General features: G+C 39.5%; 1 protein-coding gene across 1 annotated transcript; it reads left to right on the top strand.

Moving 5' to 3' along the window:
• Positions 1-5,852: 5,852 nt before the first annotated feature.
• Positions 5,853-17,761, top strand: pmm1 (phosphomannomutase 1). Its single transcript, XM_080904529.1, has 8 exons — positions 5,853-6,272; positions 7,289-7,406; positions 8,266-8,342; positions 8,544-8,635; positions 8,863-8,962; positions 10,471-10,546; positions 14,866-14,981; positions 16,202-17,761. The coding sequence occupies exons 1-8, from the start codon at positions 6,189-6,191 to the stop codon at positions 16,322-16,324; spliced, it is 786 nt and encodes a 261-aa protein (XP_080760655.1). The 5' UTR covers positions 5,853-6,188; the 3' UTR covers positions 16,325-17,761.
• The last annotated feature ends 595 nt before the right edge of the window (positions 17,762-18,356 follow it).

The raw sequence follows: 18,356 nt of genomic DNA, 5'->3' as shown, positions 1-18,356 counted from the left end.
TGAAAAGAGCAGAAGAGGCTGAAAATTGTGTTAAAAAGAGGTGAAAACGCTGAAAATTGTACTGAAAAGAGGTGAATCAGCAGAATGTTTTTGCTGAAAAGAGGTTAAGAAGCAGAACTTTGCGCTGAAAACAGGTGAATTAGCAGACGTTCTACTAAAAAAAAGAGGTAAAGAAGCTGAAGTTTGTGCTGAAAACAGCTGAAGAAGCTTGAATTTGTGCTGAAAAGTAGTGAAAAAGTTAAAATTATGCTGAAAAGAGCTGAAGAAACTGAAAAGAGGTAAAGAAGCTTAAATTTGTGCTGAAATTAGCTGAAGAATCTGGAATTTGTGCTTAAAAGAGGTGAAAACACTGAAAATGTTGCTGAAAAGTGGTGAAGAAGCGGACATTTGTGTTGAAAACAGTTGAAAGATTGAACTGTTAACTGAAAAAAATGTTGCGATGAGCGGGAATTGAACCCCGCCCTCCTGCCCTGAGAACAGCTGCTCATCTCACTGAGCTAAAACATGGCTCAGCCCAGCAAGCAGGCATTAGCACAAAGAACAGAAGAGTTTAAAGTTTGAACGGTGAAAATTGGCTGAAAACTGAGGGAGTAGTTAAGCAGCAAAGAAAGCAGCAACTTGAAGAATAATAAAGGATAAAGAATAAGGAGAAACAGGAACTCAATAAAGCATCCACACATTATTGTGTGTAACTAATTAATAAAGTAACTAATTGTGGCCAGGGGTTATAGTCAGGGGGCTTTTTCCAGTAAGTCAAGCAGGAGATCATTTCTGGTCACTCGGGGTCGCAGGTTTTGAGTGAGGGTGGTGGTCATAACCCCCAAACAGCTGTTTCACAGAGATCAGGTTACAGTTTTTTCTGAATGCTTAAACCCTAACTGTGATTCCTGTAGCACAATCTCTAAAACTATTCAGACTTATAGCAAAACCACTCACTGAGTTTGCAAAACTAAAAGCACAAAAACTGCTTTGCACTCAGTTTGCAATTTTGTAACACACACTTTGCAAAACTGTAGGCACAATTCACTGCACAACACTCAATTACCAAATTTCCAACACACTCCTAGCAACAGTATACACATGTATGGCTATCATTAACACTAATTTGCCAACTGTCTGGCACACTTTCACATGTGAAAACTTTTTTAGATAATTAATTCACTTTGCAATCAGCCTAAGCACTATAATACAGGTAAGCTGTGTGTGCGGAGTACAATGGAGGGAGCAGGAAGAGTGAGAAGTAGAGGAGGCCGAGGAAGAGGACGTGGAGGTGAAGAAGTAGGATGAAGAGGACGACAAGGACAAGGAGGAGCAAGAGGAAGACGAGGAGGGGGGAGAGGAAGATGAGGAGGGGGGAGAGGAAGGGTAGGAAGAGTAAGAAATAGAATTACTGATGACATCAGAGCTACAATAGTGGACCATGTAATCAACCGTGGAATGACCCTGAGGGTAGCTGGCCAACGGGTCCAGCCTAACTCGAGCCGCTACACTGTAGCAAGTACCATAAGGACATCTTGAAATGAGAATCGGTTAGTACAGTCACTTCGCACAAAGATTTGTAGCACTGCCATATGCCAATGAGAAACACACCAATACCATTGATGTAAAAATACTGAAATTGTTACTTTACAGAATTGCTAGATGACCAGATGCTGGGGGCAGAGGAAGCATGTTCACTGCAGACCAAGTAACCCATATAGTCATTATGGCGATTGCAAATAATCCTATACTTGGAAATGAACACTTGTGTTTGTTTTGATGTGTTTGAATAAACACCAGTGCTTGAAGTTTGGATCCCTCTATGCTTATGGATCTATGACAGAAGTAAGATAAGATAAGATAAGATAAGATAAGATAAGATAGAACTTTATTAATCCCTCGGGTGGGTTCCTCTGGGAAATTCGATTTCCAAAAAAAGCACAGCAACGACCGAAGTTACAGTTACATGAGCTCAAACTGACATAGCCTACCTTGTGCACAGAGAAAGCAAAAGCCAGATGTGTTTTGTATTCATACCATCAGTGTGCAGTTGGCGCATTGTGTGCTTAGTAGATGATGGCTTGTGTGTACTGTTTGATACGGAAACACCATTTTTACGAAGGTGTGAAGAGTTAATCTAGCTGTGTTTGCTTTTGCAAAAGAACTACAATGTTTTGATGATTGGGTGACAGGTTTTCTTATTTGTGTGAAGAGTTTTGCAAAATTAGCCAATAGTTACAAAAAATGTGCTTAAGCAATCAGAAAAAACTGTAAACTGGACCTCCTCCACTCTCTCATTGGTCAAAGCGAGAGCCTGCCTTTCTGAAATTGCTTTACTAATCAGTGGTTTTTCCCAAAAAGCTCTATTTTAAATTGCTTTATTGATGGATCGGGGAGGATCCCCAGTTTGGGGGTCACTGCGTTGAGTCAGAGAGATTGTCATTTTACCCACACTGGCTGGTGTGTGAAGACGCATTTTACTTTTCTCTGGGATGCTTGTTCCTATATGACCGTCTCCCGCTGAGGGGGTGTGTTTGTAAGTCTTTGATTCTGATTTTCCTTGTTTGGATCACACAAACGCAAATAAAATGTAATAAAGCTTTCCATCAGGCACGCAGCCTCTAACTTCTCCATCTTCACTATTACAAAAACACCAGTTTAACTAAGAATAACTTAAATTCAACTAGAGCCCAACCGATATATAAATAGTGGAGCCAATTTGCCAATATATCAGTACTCCCACTTACAACAGCCAAAAAATGAATATTTAAAAAGTAAAGAGAAGGTCAGAGAAATGCCCTACAACACGGGTGTCAAACATAAGGCCCCAGGGCCAGATTTCAGTCTGGCAAAGACTTCAATCTTGCCCGCTGCATAGAGCTGGAAAAATTTTGGACTTCTAACTGTATTTTCATATGTTTTACAGCTTTTGCTACATTTATCTTACATCAAAGTTATTGAGTAATAGAAAACAACCAAATGACAGAAAAGTTATTATTTTTCTTTTCTGTGAATTAATAAAAATCTTCTTATTTATACTTACAGCCCAGTCTGGGCAATGAGCTCCCAGAATCTTATTCTGCAGTTTTACACATGTAGAGAATAGCTTAATCCCACAGAGTCATGCTGACTGATTTCTTTCTTTGCTGGAGCAGCATTTCTTCATCATATAGAAAGACAGAGATGTGCAGTTCAAATTAGGCTTCTTTTTCTATTATGAAGATATCTCAGGGATTAAATGTGTACATTGACAGAAATTGGAATTTTACTAGTGGTGCTTTGTGTGTGTTTGGCACGATATAAATGATCTGAATTGAACTGATTTGGTCTGGCTTGCTTACAGTTTTTTCTGATTGCTTAAGCACATTTTTTGTAACTATTGGCTAATTTTGCAAAACTCTTCAGACAAATAAGAAAACCTGTCACCCAATAATCAAAACATTGTAGTTCTCTTGCAAAAGCAAACACAGCTAGATTAACTCTTCACACCTTCGTAAAAATGGTGTTTCCGTATCAAACAGTACACACAAGCCATCATCTACTAAGCACACAATGCGCCAACTGCACACTGATGGTATGAATACAAAGCACATCTGGCTTTTGCTTCCTCTGTGCACAAGGTAGGCTATGTCAGTTTGAGCTACTTCTGTCATAGATCCATAAGCATAGAGGGATCCAAACTTCAAGCACTGGTGTTTATTCAAACACATCAAAACAAACACAAGTGTTCATTTCCAAGTATAGGATTATTTGCAATCGCCATAATGACTATATGGGTTACTTGGTCTGCAGTGAACATGCTTCCTCTGCCCCCAGCATCTGGTCATCTAGCAATTCTGTAAAGTAACAATTTCAGTATTTTTACATCAATGGTATTGGTGTGTTTCTCATTGGCATATGGCAGTGCTACAAATCTTTGTGCCAAGTGACTGTACTAACCGATTCTCATTTCAAGATGTCCTTATGATGCTTGCTACAGTGTAGCGGCTCGAGTTAGGCTGGACCCGTTGGCCAGCTACCCTCAGGGTCATTCCACGGTTGATTACATGGTCCACTATTGTCATCAGCAATTCTATTTCTTACTCTTCCTACCCTTCCTCTCCCCCCTCCTCATCTTCCTCTCCCCCCTCCTCGTCTTCCTCTTGCTCCTCCTTGTCCTTGTCGTCCTCTTCATCCTACTTCTTCACCTCCACGTCCTCTTCCTCGGCCTCCTCTACTTCTCACTCTTTCTGCTCCCTCCATTGTACTCCGCACACACAGCTTACCTGTATTATAGTGCTTAGGCTGATTGCAAAGTGAACGAATTATCTAAAAAAGTTTTCACATGTGAAAGTGTGCCAGACAGTTGGCAAATTAGTGTTAATGATAGCCATACATGTGTATACTTTTGCTAGGAGTGTGTTGGAAATTTGGTAATTGAGTGTTGTGCAGTGAATTGTGCCTACAGTTTTGCAAAGTGTGTGTTACAAAATTGCAAACTGAGTGCAAAGCAGTTTTTGTGCTTTTAGTTTTGCAAACTCAGTGAGTGGTTTTGCTATAAGTCTGAATAGTTTTAGAGATTGTGCTACAGGAATCACAGTTAGGGTTTAAGCATTCAGAAAAAACTGTAAGATCAAAGTGGACCACAATGTAAAATGAGGCTAATGTCCCTGTCCTACAACTATGCTATGACGGATGTTGCATAGTTTGTCCACCAGAGGGCACTCTGCAACTTCCCATTTGGAAAAGGGTATTTGGAAGACCACAAACAACCAGCTGTCCAGAGCATGAATTAATTTAACATTTTTAGACACATCCCCAATACATCATTTTAAATATAAGAACTGGCTTTATAGTAGGATGAAAATACTGAACTCACAGTGACCAATTTGTCTTTTACAGAGGCAAAACTGCAAAATGAGGCTATTGTGCAAATTTTTAAAGACATAACTGCAACAAATGCAGCAAACCTGCCCATGGTCAGGAGACCAGGACCAAATCAAATCCAGGGTTTAAGGGTTTAAGCCTGAGGACATGAATATAAAGAAAATGCTTTTTGCTATTATAGGGTTATAAGAACAGAATTAACACATTTTTATTACAATATTAATTATTGTATTACTACATGGTCACAGTCTGGCTTCAGTCTCTATATACTAGAACACTGAAAATGTTTTAGAAAATTTTACAAAAGTACAGCTTACTTAACTTTGAAAATCTTGTTACATACATTCTTCACTGATTAGGTGCTTTAAATATGTAGCCATGAACTACAGATGAAATTTAGTTTAAACTAACCTGTGGCTAATTTACAGAAATGTTTATTAATGTACATTATCCCTGGTAAAAAATAATAATAATAATAAATAATAATAATAATAATTAGAAAATAGAATGCAAAGATCTAATATGGAAAGCCTTAAATTTCTATTCCAAAGATAAATTTTAAATGCATGCTAATACATTGAGAAGAAACAGGAAGAGCTATAGCTGCATTGTGGAAAAAGTCCCTGGATCATAATTCTGACTCACTGCAAAAACACAAAACTCTGGAGGAACTTGAGAATTAATTCATCTGGATCTATTTTAGAAATACTGTGGCTTACTTTTCTAGAAAAACCTGCATCATATGATATCCTGCTGAACCTGGGCTTCCGCAATTACACTGTTATTCAGACTCTTCTCATTCATAAACAAAGCTTTACTCAGTGTCAAACGTACAGCACCCTCCTTATTCCAACCACTCCTAGCTCCTGCTCATCGCTTGTAGGTGAAAGGCCGTCGGCCATTGAATGGCGAGTAAATTAACCTGCCCCGCCTCCTGACGTCACGTATGTCCCCTGGCTGTGATTGGCTGGTGATTTAATGAGCGCTGCAGAACAGAAACAGAAAAATCCAACACGTACGGCACGCAGCGTGTGTTGAAGTGTGAGCAGAGCTGCTTCACTGAGCCAAGCGGACCCAAAACAAACCAGCAGGACTGCGGCTCAGAAGAAAGATAAGGGAGAGAAGAGCCTCGCACTGAGAGAGATAACCATCCTTATTTATAAAGCTGGAAGCTCATTTTATATTTTATTTTGTTGGTTTTTGCACTGCAGCTGATAGCGGATGCATTTTTTTCTCCATTATGTAAATTAGATATTTTTATGCGCCTCTTTACACGAGAGTGGACCTTGCAGTAGCATTTCTGCTGAACATTTCTAGATAAGAACAGTGAGGGAGCAGAAGACATGGAGAAAGCACAGGGCTTCTCTCCGGACAGAAACGTCCTCTGCCTGTTTGATGTGGACGGCACTCTGACACCACCGAGAGAGGTGAGCTCGCTTCCCATCGATAATCTTATTATTATTGTTATGATCAGATTTCATGACAGCTCTCTCCTCTTCTGCCCTCATCATTGACCTCTGATGAGAGGCACCTTACTGTAGAGAACACGGTGTCCTGATGACTTCACGTGCTCTTTCTCACAGTGTTTACTTTCCTTTTGCACTCCTTGCTCCTCCTATACACATACCCAGGTACGGGTCTGCGGGGATGCACATGGGTGTATATCTTCAGTGTTATATTAATGGTGCTCCATGGCGATCTCTGCAACTGACCAATCACAGGGCTGTGATGTAATAGTTGCATCTCGGAGAAAAAAAGTGTAGGGCGACACTATGCACTTTAAGATGCAATAAACTCATAACTGTCAACCAGGAGGTTTCAATCCAATGTGAATTCAAACCTGTATTTATTATTTGAGGTGTTTTTTACAATTTAATTACCAAGTTTTTAACCTTTCACAACATCAACTGTGCATCAGAAAGTCCTTCTATCATAAGGTACTGAAGGCAGGCTTCGCCATGCAGCTGCATGCAAAGCCTCTCAGTAAGGTACACATGTTGCTGTGCAGAATAACTGAGAATGCATTGCTCAGCTGGCTTATTGCAGGAAATTTAAAATAACCATTTTTGTTACCAGTTATCTAAGGTTTAATAGAGCCTTTGATTTTTGTATCTGGAGCGTCTGATTTATGCACACTCTCTTGTTCTTTTGTCTTTGACTTTCTATGCTCAGTTTCATGCAGGATCACTGGTGTGTGTGTGAGTGTGCGTGTGTGCAGGACGCGTCAGTGCCCGGATATTGCATAATGTGGTCTCCTTTGAGTGCAGTTCGGGGAGTTTTCCTCCTTACATTGGGAAACTTTAAATCTGCTCCAAATAAATGACACTACACCTCTCTGCAAGATAGAGAGCTTGTTGTTGATGACGATATGTGTGTCTGTTTAGGTGTGTTTGTGTCATTAAAACATAAAGTGATAATTAAAGTGTGTTTTTCCTGTTTGTAGAAAATCGACCCAGAGCTGGATGAGTTCTTCCAGACTCTGCGTAAGAAGGTGAAGATCGGCATCGTGGGAGGGTCGGACTACTCGAAGATTGCAGAGCAGCTTGGGGAGGGAGATGATGGTGAGGAGATCTCTTCCTGTCTCAGCCACAGACGCTTGTGATTCAGCAAGCTCCATCACCCAACATGCCCTGACACAGGCTGCAGGGAGTAGAGCTGAGGTTCTGATTAATTCTGGAAATAATTTTGTATTTAAGCCGCAAATTAAACTAAAGCAAGCTTCCTTCTAAACGCGAGACCTGCCATAAATAAATAACAGCGCAAGCTGGTTCGGCCAGTCATTAACTTCATGTGTGTTGCATGTATGTTCACTTCACTTTATGATCTTGTGATTCCCCAAACCAGCAGCCAAAGCACACAATTGTAACACGGGCATTGCACCAGCAGCCTCTCAGCTGAGTTCACGCCCAGCTGCTGCAGGCAGGCTGATAACCTGTCTGTCAGTCAATATGAGGTTACCGCTGGAATGCAGCTGCATTGTGCTTAAAAAGAGCTCGGCAGTTTCATTTACCCTGCCAAGTGTGCCAAAGGTGAACCTTCACTTACTTTGTGTTACAATGTCACAGGTAATATTAACGTTGCGTATTTGAAATTTGATACAGCTGTTGTAACTAACATGTTTTTATGCAGTTCTGCATGCTTTTGTTTTACTGGCTTTTGCCTCTGTTAAAGTTATAAAAGCAGCTTTAACACAGGCTCAGCTACAGAGCTTCCTCATCATTGTCTTAGTGCAGAGTGAGTGTGAAAGTCAGGAGGATTAAACTCGTGTAGCCAGCGTTACATACACTTTAATCTGCTGCTGGGTAAATATAGCAGGTATGTCTTCCGATTAGCGAAGGAGCTGCTCCAAATTTAGTATGTAGGTTAAAGAGAAATAGATGAGCACATTTAGGTACATTTGACCCGTCTCTTTTCTTGCAGTGATACACAAGTTTGATTATGTGTTTGCTGAAAATGGGACAGTGCAGTACAAAGATGGGAAACTCCTCTCAAAACATGTAAGTCCTCCTATACTCAGATACACGTTTTTATGTCCTGATTCAAAAAATAACAGTAACAAGAATACAAGTAGAATTGTAATGAAAGGAAGATTGCACAAAAGCATAAAGAAAGTAATTTGCTGTCATAAACCATGTTGTAAAACTTAGTTTTACTCCATTTGTTTACCCTGGTCTTTTCGTGTATTTTAATCCCTGCAGGCCATTCAAAACCAGATCGGGGAGGAGCTGCTGCAGGACCTGATCAACTTCTGCCTCAGTTACATGGGACTTATCAAACTGCCAAAGAAAAGGTGAGATGGTAAAAAGAGCTCACAAGAATTAGGCTACAAGCTATTTTAACCTAAGGCAGAAAGACAAACCTGAATTCCAGCTTTTCAGGAATGTGAGGTATTTTAGCAATGACCTGAGGCACTGAAGCAAGAAAACACAATTGTGTTGTGATTTCTCATCAAATATGAAGCTATAACATTATGTTTAAACTCAAGTATTATATCCTGACGATGCCTTTCTGCCGCAGGGGTACATTTATTGAGTTCAGGAACGGAATGATCAACATCTCCCCCATCGGTCGGAGCTGCACGGCAGAGGAACGAATTGAATTTTCTGAAATCGACAAGGTAAACTTCATTGGCAGAAGTACTTTATTCAGAAGCAAACACCATGTATTTATTTATTGTCCCTGCAGGCATTTTAGTAACAGCAAAACTTATGCAGTGCAGTTAAGCTGCCATTTCTTTGCTACAAAAAAAGGGTGAAAAAGCAACAAAACATTGTAAAAAAAACATCTGAATAACATCTGACTTCCGGGACAAAGTCCTTTTGACAGACGAGACCAAGATTAAGATGTTTGGCCAAAACGAAACACAGCATATCAGCATGAACACCTTAGACCAACCATTAAACACTAGGGGCGGTGGAAGAAATCGATAAAGCATAGCATTATGATAATTTGTGTGGCAATATTGTACTGATAAGGATACAAGGACAGGTAAATATTTATATTTTATAAATTAAATTAAGACATTCTGGGAATACCTGTGAACAAGACTGAATACTGTGAACATGCACTGCTTTCTAGAGATAACATTAACCGAGCAAACTCGCATTTAATCAGCTGAACTGAAAACTCATCCAACACTGAACACGCTTACCTTGACAAAGCTCTCTGCTAATTCAGATCAACATAAGGGATCAGTATTTCTGCATGAGTAAAAATAGGACAGCAACCTCCTTAAGTCTAAAAAACAATCTCTGGCTGTCTGCTGATCCTTCTACCAAGCACAGTGATAATTAAGCTTTGATTTACACTCACAGGATATTGAGTTCACCGTTAACTCCTCTGTATACCAAAGTATTCTAGACTCAAATGCGAAGCCATCTGTTTAAAAGCTAAAGCTTGGTCCAAATTGGGTCATGCAACAGGGCAACGATCCCAAGCACATCAGCAAATCTACAACAGAACGTCTGAAAGAGAAAAGAATGAAGGTGTTGCAATCAAAGCCCAGGCTTCAATTTGATTAAAATGCAGTGGTGGGACTCTAAGAGAGCTGTGCATAAACAAATATCCACAAATCGCAATGAACTGAATCAATGTTGCAAAAACGAGTCGGACTGAATTCCTCCACAGCTCTTCGAGTTATTGCTGCTAAAGGTGTTTCTACAATCTACTGACTCATGGGGTGCACGAAGTTTTTCCACACACTGCATTTGATTTAGTTTTAGATTTAAATAATTTTAGAAGCTGAAGGACCAGATGATTGATTTTATTATGTCCTGACATATGAACCTTAAAATTAAATATCAAATATCAGTCACTGAGAGTTACAGCAAGTCGTGTTACTGTCTCGGTTACAAAGACAAAGGACGTTAAACAATGGCGAGCTTTCAGGACCGCTTAACAAGCTGCCCATTGATGGCTCATAGACACAGGCGATATGGAGGAAGTCGAAGGTTAACTCTTCAGTTACCTGCTAACATTTAAATTCCTGCATTCTCTGCTGTATTCATAGAGAAAATGACATGGCTACTGCAGCGGTTTCTGTGAACTTGACGAACTTTTACATTGCAAAAGCACTTTTACTTCGTTTTTGCCATCGAGCTAACTGGGTTGTCATTCCCTCCACAGAGAGAGAAGATCAGAGAGAAATTTGTTGCTGCTCTGAAAAAGGAGTTTGCTGGAAAAGGACTACGGTTTACTAAAGGTGAGAGAGTTTAAACTGAAAGCATCTTCACACCCACTGATAAATATAATAAAACTCTCTGTAAATCTTCATGCAAGAAAGCTGACATTACTGGGACACACCTCTTGAAGCGATGATTAAAATAGTATGCAACTGATACTTTATCACTCTGATTGTAATTTATTTGTCTTGGTAATCACTTCAGTTATCATCAAAACATCAGCTATTATTTCATACCTGAACCAGCCAAATCAGTTCACCATCATCAGCCTAACACTGGTTCTTTCAGGCTTTGAACTATTTTAAGCGACTCACTCTTCTGGTTTGTCAGACCAGTAAGACCGCCTTTGTTTTTATGTTGTTTTCATGTTCAGTTAAGTCAGTATTCAGCTCAATACCATGTAGTTTAATGACAAACCACATCTATCTGCCTGCTGTATCTTATCTCAGTTTACAAAGAGGCCCCTCTGTCTCCCACCTGTATGCAGTGTCTTGGACCTTGTGCTGTTGATCTGAGGCCTCGGTTAACTATTACACACTCGCTGTTCCCTGTCTTGCTTTATTAAAGTGTGTCAGGGAAGGTGAATCAAGTACTTGATGTTTGCTTACGTGCTCCATGAGGTGTGAACTTCAGCTGGTGATGCATGAAGGCTGCCCACATGCGAGACAGCTGGCCTTGTTTACCCACGGCAAACCTGCTTGTGAACATCCTCGACATGTAGCAGCAAAAGAAGGGATTAGATCTTACTTCCCCAGATAAATGAATAGAAAGATACTGAGCATCAGTGTTGGTCAAGTTACTTGAAAAAAGTAACTTGACCAACACTGACCAACATACTTCCCCAAATAAGTAATCCCGTTACTTTACTGATTACTTATTTTCAAAAATAATTAATTACTTAGTTACTTAGTTACTTTTTAAAAACACGATTTACAACCTGAAGAGGTGATAAAGCGATAGATCTTTCAGCCCAATTCTACTTTTTCTACATAATCCATCATACAGAATGTAATCAAATGGAAAAGTCTCTTTTTAAAACTTGTTTTATTAGTTTTAATCTTTTAACTTTATGCATCAAGCAAAAATTTAATTATATGCAACATTCTCTGACTGGAAGAAATTTGTTTCATATTTAAACCTATTTTCTGCACATTCCAGCACATAAAATATTTTTTTTGTGTGTGTTTACACTCAGTCTTTCAAATAGATGCAAGTAAAACACAGCAGAAAATAAATAAAGTCAAAGACTAGCGGTCCTTTTGCTCTATTTTCACCTGTAAAGCAGGAGTGGGGTAGGCGGAGGTTTACCCTGGTGCAGGTGTGCCGCAGCGGTCAGTTGAAGAATCTGCGAGTTTCTCTGTGAGTTTCCCATTACGTCGTAGCGCACTCGGTGCTTGCTTGGAAGTTTAGGGGTGTTTTTTCGCTGTAAAAACAAGTTTTCTTCCCACGCACGATGGACGCTAATGTTTTTGTCGCTTTTTATGGAATCAAACTCAAAGTAAGGTCAGTACTTCCAAGCTTTAAACGCTGCACGCTCATACTCTCTCCCGCACTCGATATATGATCCATTGTTGATCTGCACACAACTGTTGTCACGAACGTCGCACTCGCTTACGTCACTGTCGTGAGACATTCTCACAAAAAAAATCACGGTTTTAGTAACGCAGTAACGCAGCGTTCCTACGGGAAAGTAACGGTAATCTAATTACCGTTTTTGCAATAGTAATCCCTTACTTTACTCGTTACTTGAAAAAAGTAATCGGATTACGCGTTACTGCCCATCTCTGCTGAGCATATACTTGTATTCTCTTTTGTTTAAAGCAGCTGTGTGTGTTTTATTAATGACACCTAAAGAAACAGGTCAGTCAATCCAGAGGATGTGCAGCGGTGGTGATTTATTAGTTTGTTTTGCTCAGAGTTTATCTTCCTGCGAATGGCTGCTGATATTAGCTGATCTCTGTGATAGGAGTTATATAACTGAGTGACACTCTATCCAATCTGCATTGAGAGTACAGAATGTAAGGGACACTGTGCACACAAACATTTGACACGAGGTAAACGACACCCTGTGTGTTCTTCAATTAAAACCCCTGGAGGGTCTTAAGGACATTTATTGTCTTTTGAATTTTTAGTTTTAAACCATTTTCACTGTGTTGAGTGGATTAAAGCCAAATTTGTCAAAGAATCTTTTTTTAACTTTTTTTTTTTAATTGTGGTGTAAATTCATTAAATTAGCCTAAAATGGCTAAGCTACAGCGATGCATCCACCTTTATGCCTTTGGACAAAAATTGTCCCATTGAAACCCATTATAAACGCTATTTTTCACGCCAGAAAAATTAAGGTTTAAGGGATCGTCAGGTTTCCACCTTAGGTTTCGTTTTTAACTAGAGACCTTAGAGTTGTAATTTTTTTATTTGTCCACCGAGTGGCGCCCTTGCTTCACATTTGACCTCTGCTCGAAAACAGCGGGCTGCAGAACTGAACTGCGGGAAAGGAAGTCTGATTTCCGGCTTGCATCACCGGCTATGCCCGCTGATCGGGCGAGACCAATCCACCCTCTCACCGACGTGAGAGGGTGGATTTTTTTTTTTCAATCAACAGGAAATGACGTATTTGTTGTCACGTGGTATGGATGTGTCTGCTGGAGAAAGGAGTCCCACGCAACATGCCCCGGTTCTTCGTCGCAACTTACCCCGGGAAGAGGCACTAATTTCGGCCTAGAGGACCAGCATTGACCGCCTGGAGACTATTTTCGGTTCCGGAAATTTTTTTTTAAAGTAGATCGAAATTAATTTTGGTGCCGATCTTTGGACCATCTAAAGGCCTAATTATATTAACTATCAAATATTACTTCAAATGTTTTTTTTGGAAAATATTTAGTTTTTTAGGTTTTTTTTTAGTTTTTTTGTAATACAACTGGGATTTAAAGGGTTAAAACAACGAAAATATAATTAAAACTTTATATGAATATTTCAGGGAGAAGTAGTTTTAAAAGACTGACCAATTTAAAGTGAAAAAAAAAATTTAATATTTAATATTTTTATTGCACTTTTGGGGAATTTGCATTTTTCATGGATTTTTTAATGTGCTCCTGCAAAAAAAAAATAATGGCAGGTCAAAATTCATTTTGGTGCCAATCTTTTGTCCATCTGAAGGCCTAATTATAATAACAATCAAATATTACTTCAAATGGGTTTTTTTGAAAATATTTAGTTTTTTTGTTTTTTGGGGCTAAAAAAACAGGGTGCTCATGTAATGAAACTGGTATTTAAAGGGTTAAAACAACGAAAATATAATTAAAACTTTATATAAATATTTCAGGGAGAAATAGTTTTAAAAGACTGACCAATTTAAAGTGAAAAAAAATATGAATATATAAAGTTTTTATAGCACTTTTTGGGGAATGGACATTTATTGTCGTTAAGCACAAAGGTGGATGCATTTTTAAGACGCCTCCAGGTGTTAAATAATGCCTGTAGTTTAAAGAAGGCTCTGTTTATATGAGGAAGGCGATTAAGAGGTGGATGTATAACTATTTAGCTGAAGCGGTTGAGTAAGTTTTGATAAAGGTCAGATGTGTACATCTGTGCAGTGTCAGCAGTCATCTGGGGGCAGTTGATGAGGGTGAAGAATGCATGTCGAGGGTTGGGGTGGGTTGATTACAGATGTGACTGAAGAACTGCCATGTTTAAAGTCTGAGGTTGAAGGTGTTTAGGACAGAGGCGTGTGGAGGGTGTGTGAGGGAAATAGCGCTCTGATTGGTTGGAAGCTTCTCGGCTTTTGTTGTTGTTTTTGAGCTCTAAAGGCTTTAACTGAAAGACAAGATGGCAAAAAAATGTAAGGTATGATGGGGGAAAGAGAGAAAGAGGTCCTGCTAAAGGCCTCCGAGCGAGATGTTTCACCCACATTTCACAGTTTAAATGTCACCGGGGTCATTCAAGTCAGCACAGAGCAACGACAGAGCTTCTTCTGTTACATTTAGAGTTTAAAAAAAACTTGAGCTGCAACATAAATCACCCTGCAGCCATGATAATATCTCTGCTCCCTTTTCTGTGACTCTTTAAACACAGAAAAGTGCTCAGCGCTGTTTCGACAAAGATTGACGTACACAAGTGTGTTTTGGGGACACATTCCTTTTCCTAGTATGCTGTTTTCTCTGCCAACAAAGTTCCTAGAAAAACACTGCTGTATGTTGTCAGTAAGAAGCCAAAATAATTTTTTTTTTACTTTATAATACAAGCTATTCTTTGAAGCTATCATTCGCGAAACACACAGTGTACATTTAAAGTCTGAGTCATTATAATGACAGCCATGTTTCTTGTCATTATCTCCTCTTAGGTGGCCTCATCAGCTTTGACATTTTCCCAGAGGGCTGGGACAAGAGACTCTGTTTAGAGGTGCTGGAGAGGGAAGGCTTGGATGCCATCTACTTTTTTGGCAATGAGACCTCAGATGTAAGTTCAGTCATAAACGGTTAAAAAGCAGGAATGTTCTGGAGACTACAACACCCCAACTGTATGTGATTGTGAAATAGCTCATTGATTGGCCAGTCAGGCTTTCATTTTTCATATTTTGTGCTTTGGCATGTTGAAGACAATTGTGAAAAACTCTTCACATGGTCACAACTCATCAGCCACAGTGTAACCACTCTCTAAGTAAGGCCTTGTTGTACCTCTTGTTTTCCTATGATGACCATAATTTATAAAATGAATGTTTATTCTATTAAAAATGACTTGAAACTATAACTTCCTAGGGAAGTGTTTATGATTTCTATCCAGTCCGACTTGTTTTAGCTAACAGAGAAGTCCTCCCCCTTCTGGCCATTAGAAAGAATGCTGGTCTAAAGGTTTAAATCTGACTTGCTTTCACTTTTACATGAGATGTTTAATTGGCACCAAGGAGTTTTGCAGTTTCAGTAAGCCTGTTTATGTTTTTCCTAGATGTTTTCATTTATGAGCAATTGCATATCTAGAAGAAGTGCAGAAATTAGACAAAGTGACTTCCTGGATTAATAGCATTAGATTCTACATGTACTGGCCACTTCATTAGGTACAGGTCAGAATGGGGAAGAAGTGACTTTGAACGTGCCGTCGTTGTTGATGTCAGATGGCCTAACGTGAGCGTTTACACAGAAAAATAGAAAATATCAAGCGGGCTACAGAAGCAGAAGATTTGTTGTAAACAGCATGAAATCCATCCTGCCGGCTGGTGGTGTAATGGTGTGTGTACCAATGAGCATCATTTAAACACATCAGCCTATCTGACTATGTTCATCCCTCGTACCATCTGACAAATTTTCAGCAACTGTCTGATGCTATCATGTTGATTTGGACCAAAATCTCTCTTTGAATCAGTTTGATAAGTTTTGATCAAAATTCATTTTTACCATATTTGACAGAAATAACGTGGAGACGTATAACTTAGTTTTTCTATGAGGATGTAAAAGGGTGTAGATGTGAAGAGAAACAGCTGCACTTCTGGGAAACCCTGGAAAGACTCCTGCTTGTTAAGTGTCCATTCAGTTGTTTTGCAATCTCAGTCCAACGGTCCCAGAATAATCAGGCCTCAGCCAAATGAAGCTTTATCTGTTTTTTATGGTTTGTTTTGCTCAGAGAGAACAAAACAAGCCAAACCAGGCGGCACTAATCTAATGGTTTTTCTTTTCTCTCTGCAGGGAGGAAACGACTATGAAATTTTCAACGACCCACGGACCATCGGCTTCACGGTCTACTCTCCAGAGGACACAGCTCGGCTCTGTCGGGAGCTTTTCTTTGACGCTTTACCACATGAGTCCTGATGTCCCGAACTGCCCCCTTTCTCCTCAAGCCCCGTCTGAACACGAGTCTGTGGCAGTCTGCTGGCGAGCTCAGACTGTTTTAAAGTGATGAAAGGTACCAATACCGATCTCTCCATGTTTTTAATATTTCTACTAAATTTAAATGGACTGAAGCGGGGTGAATGAGCTACACCTGTTCGGAAAGTCGCAGTTCTTTTTTTCTTTTTTTTAAAGAAGGGACGTTGACGAGGGAAGTGTTACATGTGCGGAGGACTGTGCCCGGAGATGTGCTCTGACCGGAGAGTCGCATTACTGTGACGTGTTATCACGTTCACTTTGAGAGATTGTAACACTTGATGCAGTTTTTTAAAAATGTAAGACTTGCACTAATGCTGACATAATTTTTGCCAATGTATTGTTTTTTAACTCTGCTGATGGAGGCGAGCAGTGTGAGAGACTGACATTAAACAGGTGATTTATGGGATTTTCTATGAAAACGAGATTGGAATTAAGGGCCTTTCTTAGATCTCAAGTCGAGGATACAGAGGAATCATTCCAGATGTTTTTAATGTCTGAACTGTACGTGTTTGACTGTTTTACCATGTGATCACAGGAACATTGGATTTTTGTTTTAACTTCTTTAACAGAAAGAAGCTTGGTGCCATTTCTCATTCTGCTTCTCAAAGCTTTATAAATCACATCCAAGGGAAGGTTCTAAAGATTCTTTACTGTAATCAGTGAATTAAGCTACTGTCACTGTATACTTACGTGGCTCAATATGGAAACCTTTTCTTACAAGCTGGGCTTTTGCCTGCATGTGATACGCGTGACTGCATCTGCTGATGGTTTTCCAGTTGTACGACATTATCAACAGCTGCTTAAAGTGGAACATTCAGGCTCATTTCCAGCTGCTTATATTTATTCTTTGACTCATGCTGATCAAACTAGTCTTTATTTATCCTACATTGAGCCTTGCTGCAGATCGTCCTCTGTCTGAAACAAGCCACTTTAGCTCCTCTCCTCTTATGCAAGCTTTCTTCTGATTGGCTGCTTGTCCTAAACCAAAGGTTTGAGAACAACAGGAGAGAATTGGGTTCTGAGGATATCAGTAGATGGAGCCGATATTGGAAAAAACTCAGTGAAACTAAGGTTTTAGAGCAGTCTGAAGCTTGAGGTGTTCATTCATGTACAAGCATAATAGGTCCTCTTTAACCTCCTGGTGTCCCCATATGTGGACATCACATTTTGGGTTATTTAGACCAAAATACTCAATTTTGCTCTACAAGGGCCTGATATCCACTTACGAGGACATTATGCTGCTACTGTTCTGTCGAAATTTTAAACGAATATCCTCATATGTGGCTCTTATTTTTCTTAAAAACAAAAATAAGGTAAAAAAAAAAAAAAAAATCTGGTAATTCTTTGTTTTTACATTCATCGGGCCCCAATCAGCCCAAATATCAAAGAGAAATTAAAAATGCATGCTGTGGAAGAGTTCGGGTCTTAGGAGGTTAAAGTGTTTCAAAAATGCCTTTTAATGATGTTTAAAATGTGTTGGCATCATTTTTCAGTCACATCTGTTATTGGTTTGAAAAAAATCATCGTACTTCATGGATCATTGATGCGAATATGTGGATTTTAGTAAGTCATATATGGAACATATCTGTTTCTGACTGTAAGCACTCCTTCAACCTGAAAGACTACAGGGGTCGTGTAGACTGACATGCACATCTGGATATGAGCCTGTAAACTGACTGTAAGATTGGTAACATATGGATGAAAATGAACTGTATTAAATGTTTATTCATTTTCTGTTCAGTGTGATATGTTGTCTAAGGACCTCAATGTGTTTTCCAGTAACTCTTTATTGAACATCAAAGTGTGCAGGAATCACTTGTCTACTTGTTTCTCCAGTCAGAGCTCTCTGTTGGTGTTGGTGTTTTTCTCAGCTATTTTACATGTGAAGCACTTCAGGCTGACAAAAACTTTCTCTGTAATCTTGTCACGATTCCTTTCCTGGGTGTGCTAACACTGCAGAGACAAAGAGTCCAGC

Source organism: Rhamphochromis sp. 'chilingali' (genome assembly GCF_963969265.1).
Source record: "Rhamphochromis sp. 'chilingali' genome assembly, chromosome: 15".
Taxonomy (NCBI): Eukaryota; Metazoa; Chordata; class Actinopteri; order Cichliformes; family Cichlidae; genus Rhamphochromis; species Rhamphochromis sp. 'chilingali'.
Note: the sequence above shows the minus strand (reverse complement) of the source record. Positions and strands in the feature narration are given on the sequence as shown.

Coding starts and splice junctions, on each gene's coding strand:
- pmm1 (XM_080904529.1), top strand. CDS start 6,189: ATGGAGAAAGCACAGGGCTTCTCTCCGGACAGAAACGTCCTCTGCCTG. Junction 7,407..8,265: donor GCTTGGGGAGGGAGATGATG/GTGAGGAGATCT, acceptor CTTTTCTTGCAG/TGATACACAAGTTTGATTAT. Junction 8,343..8,543: donor GGAAACTCCTCTCAAAACAT/GTAAGTCCTCCT, acceptor TAATCCCTGCAG/GCCATTCAAAACCAGATCGG.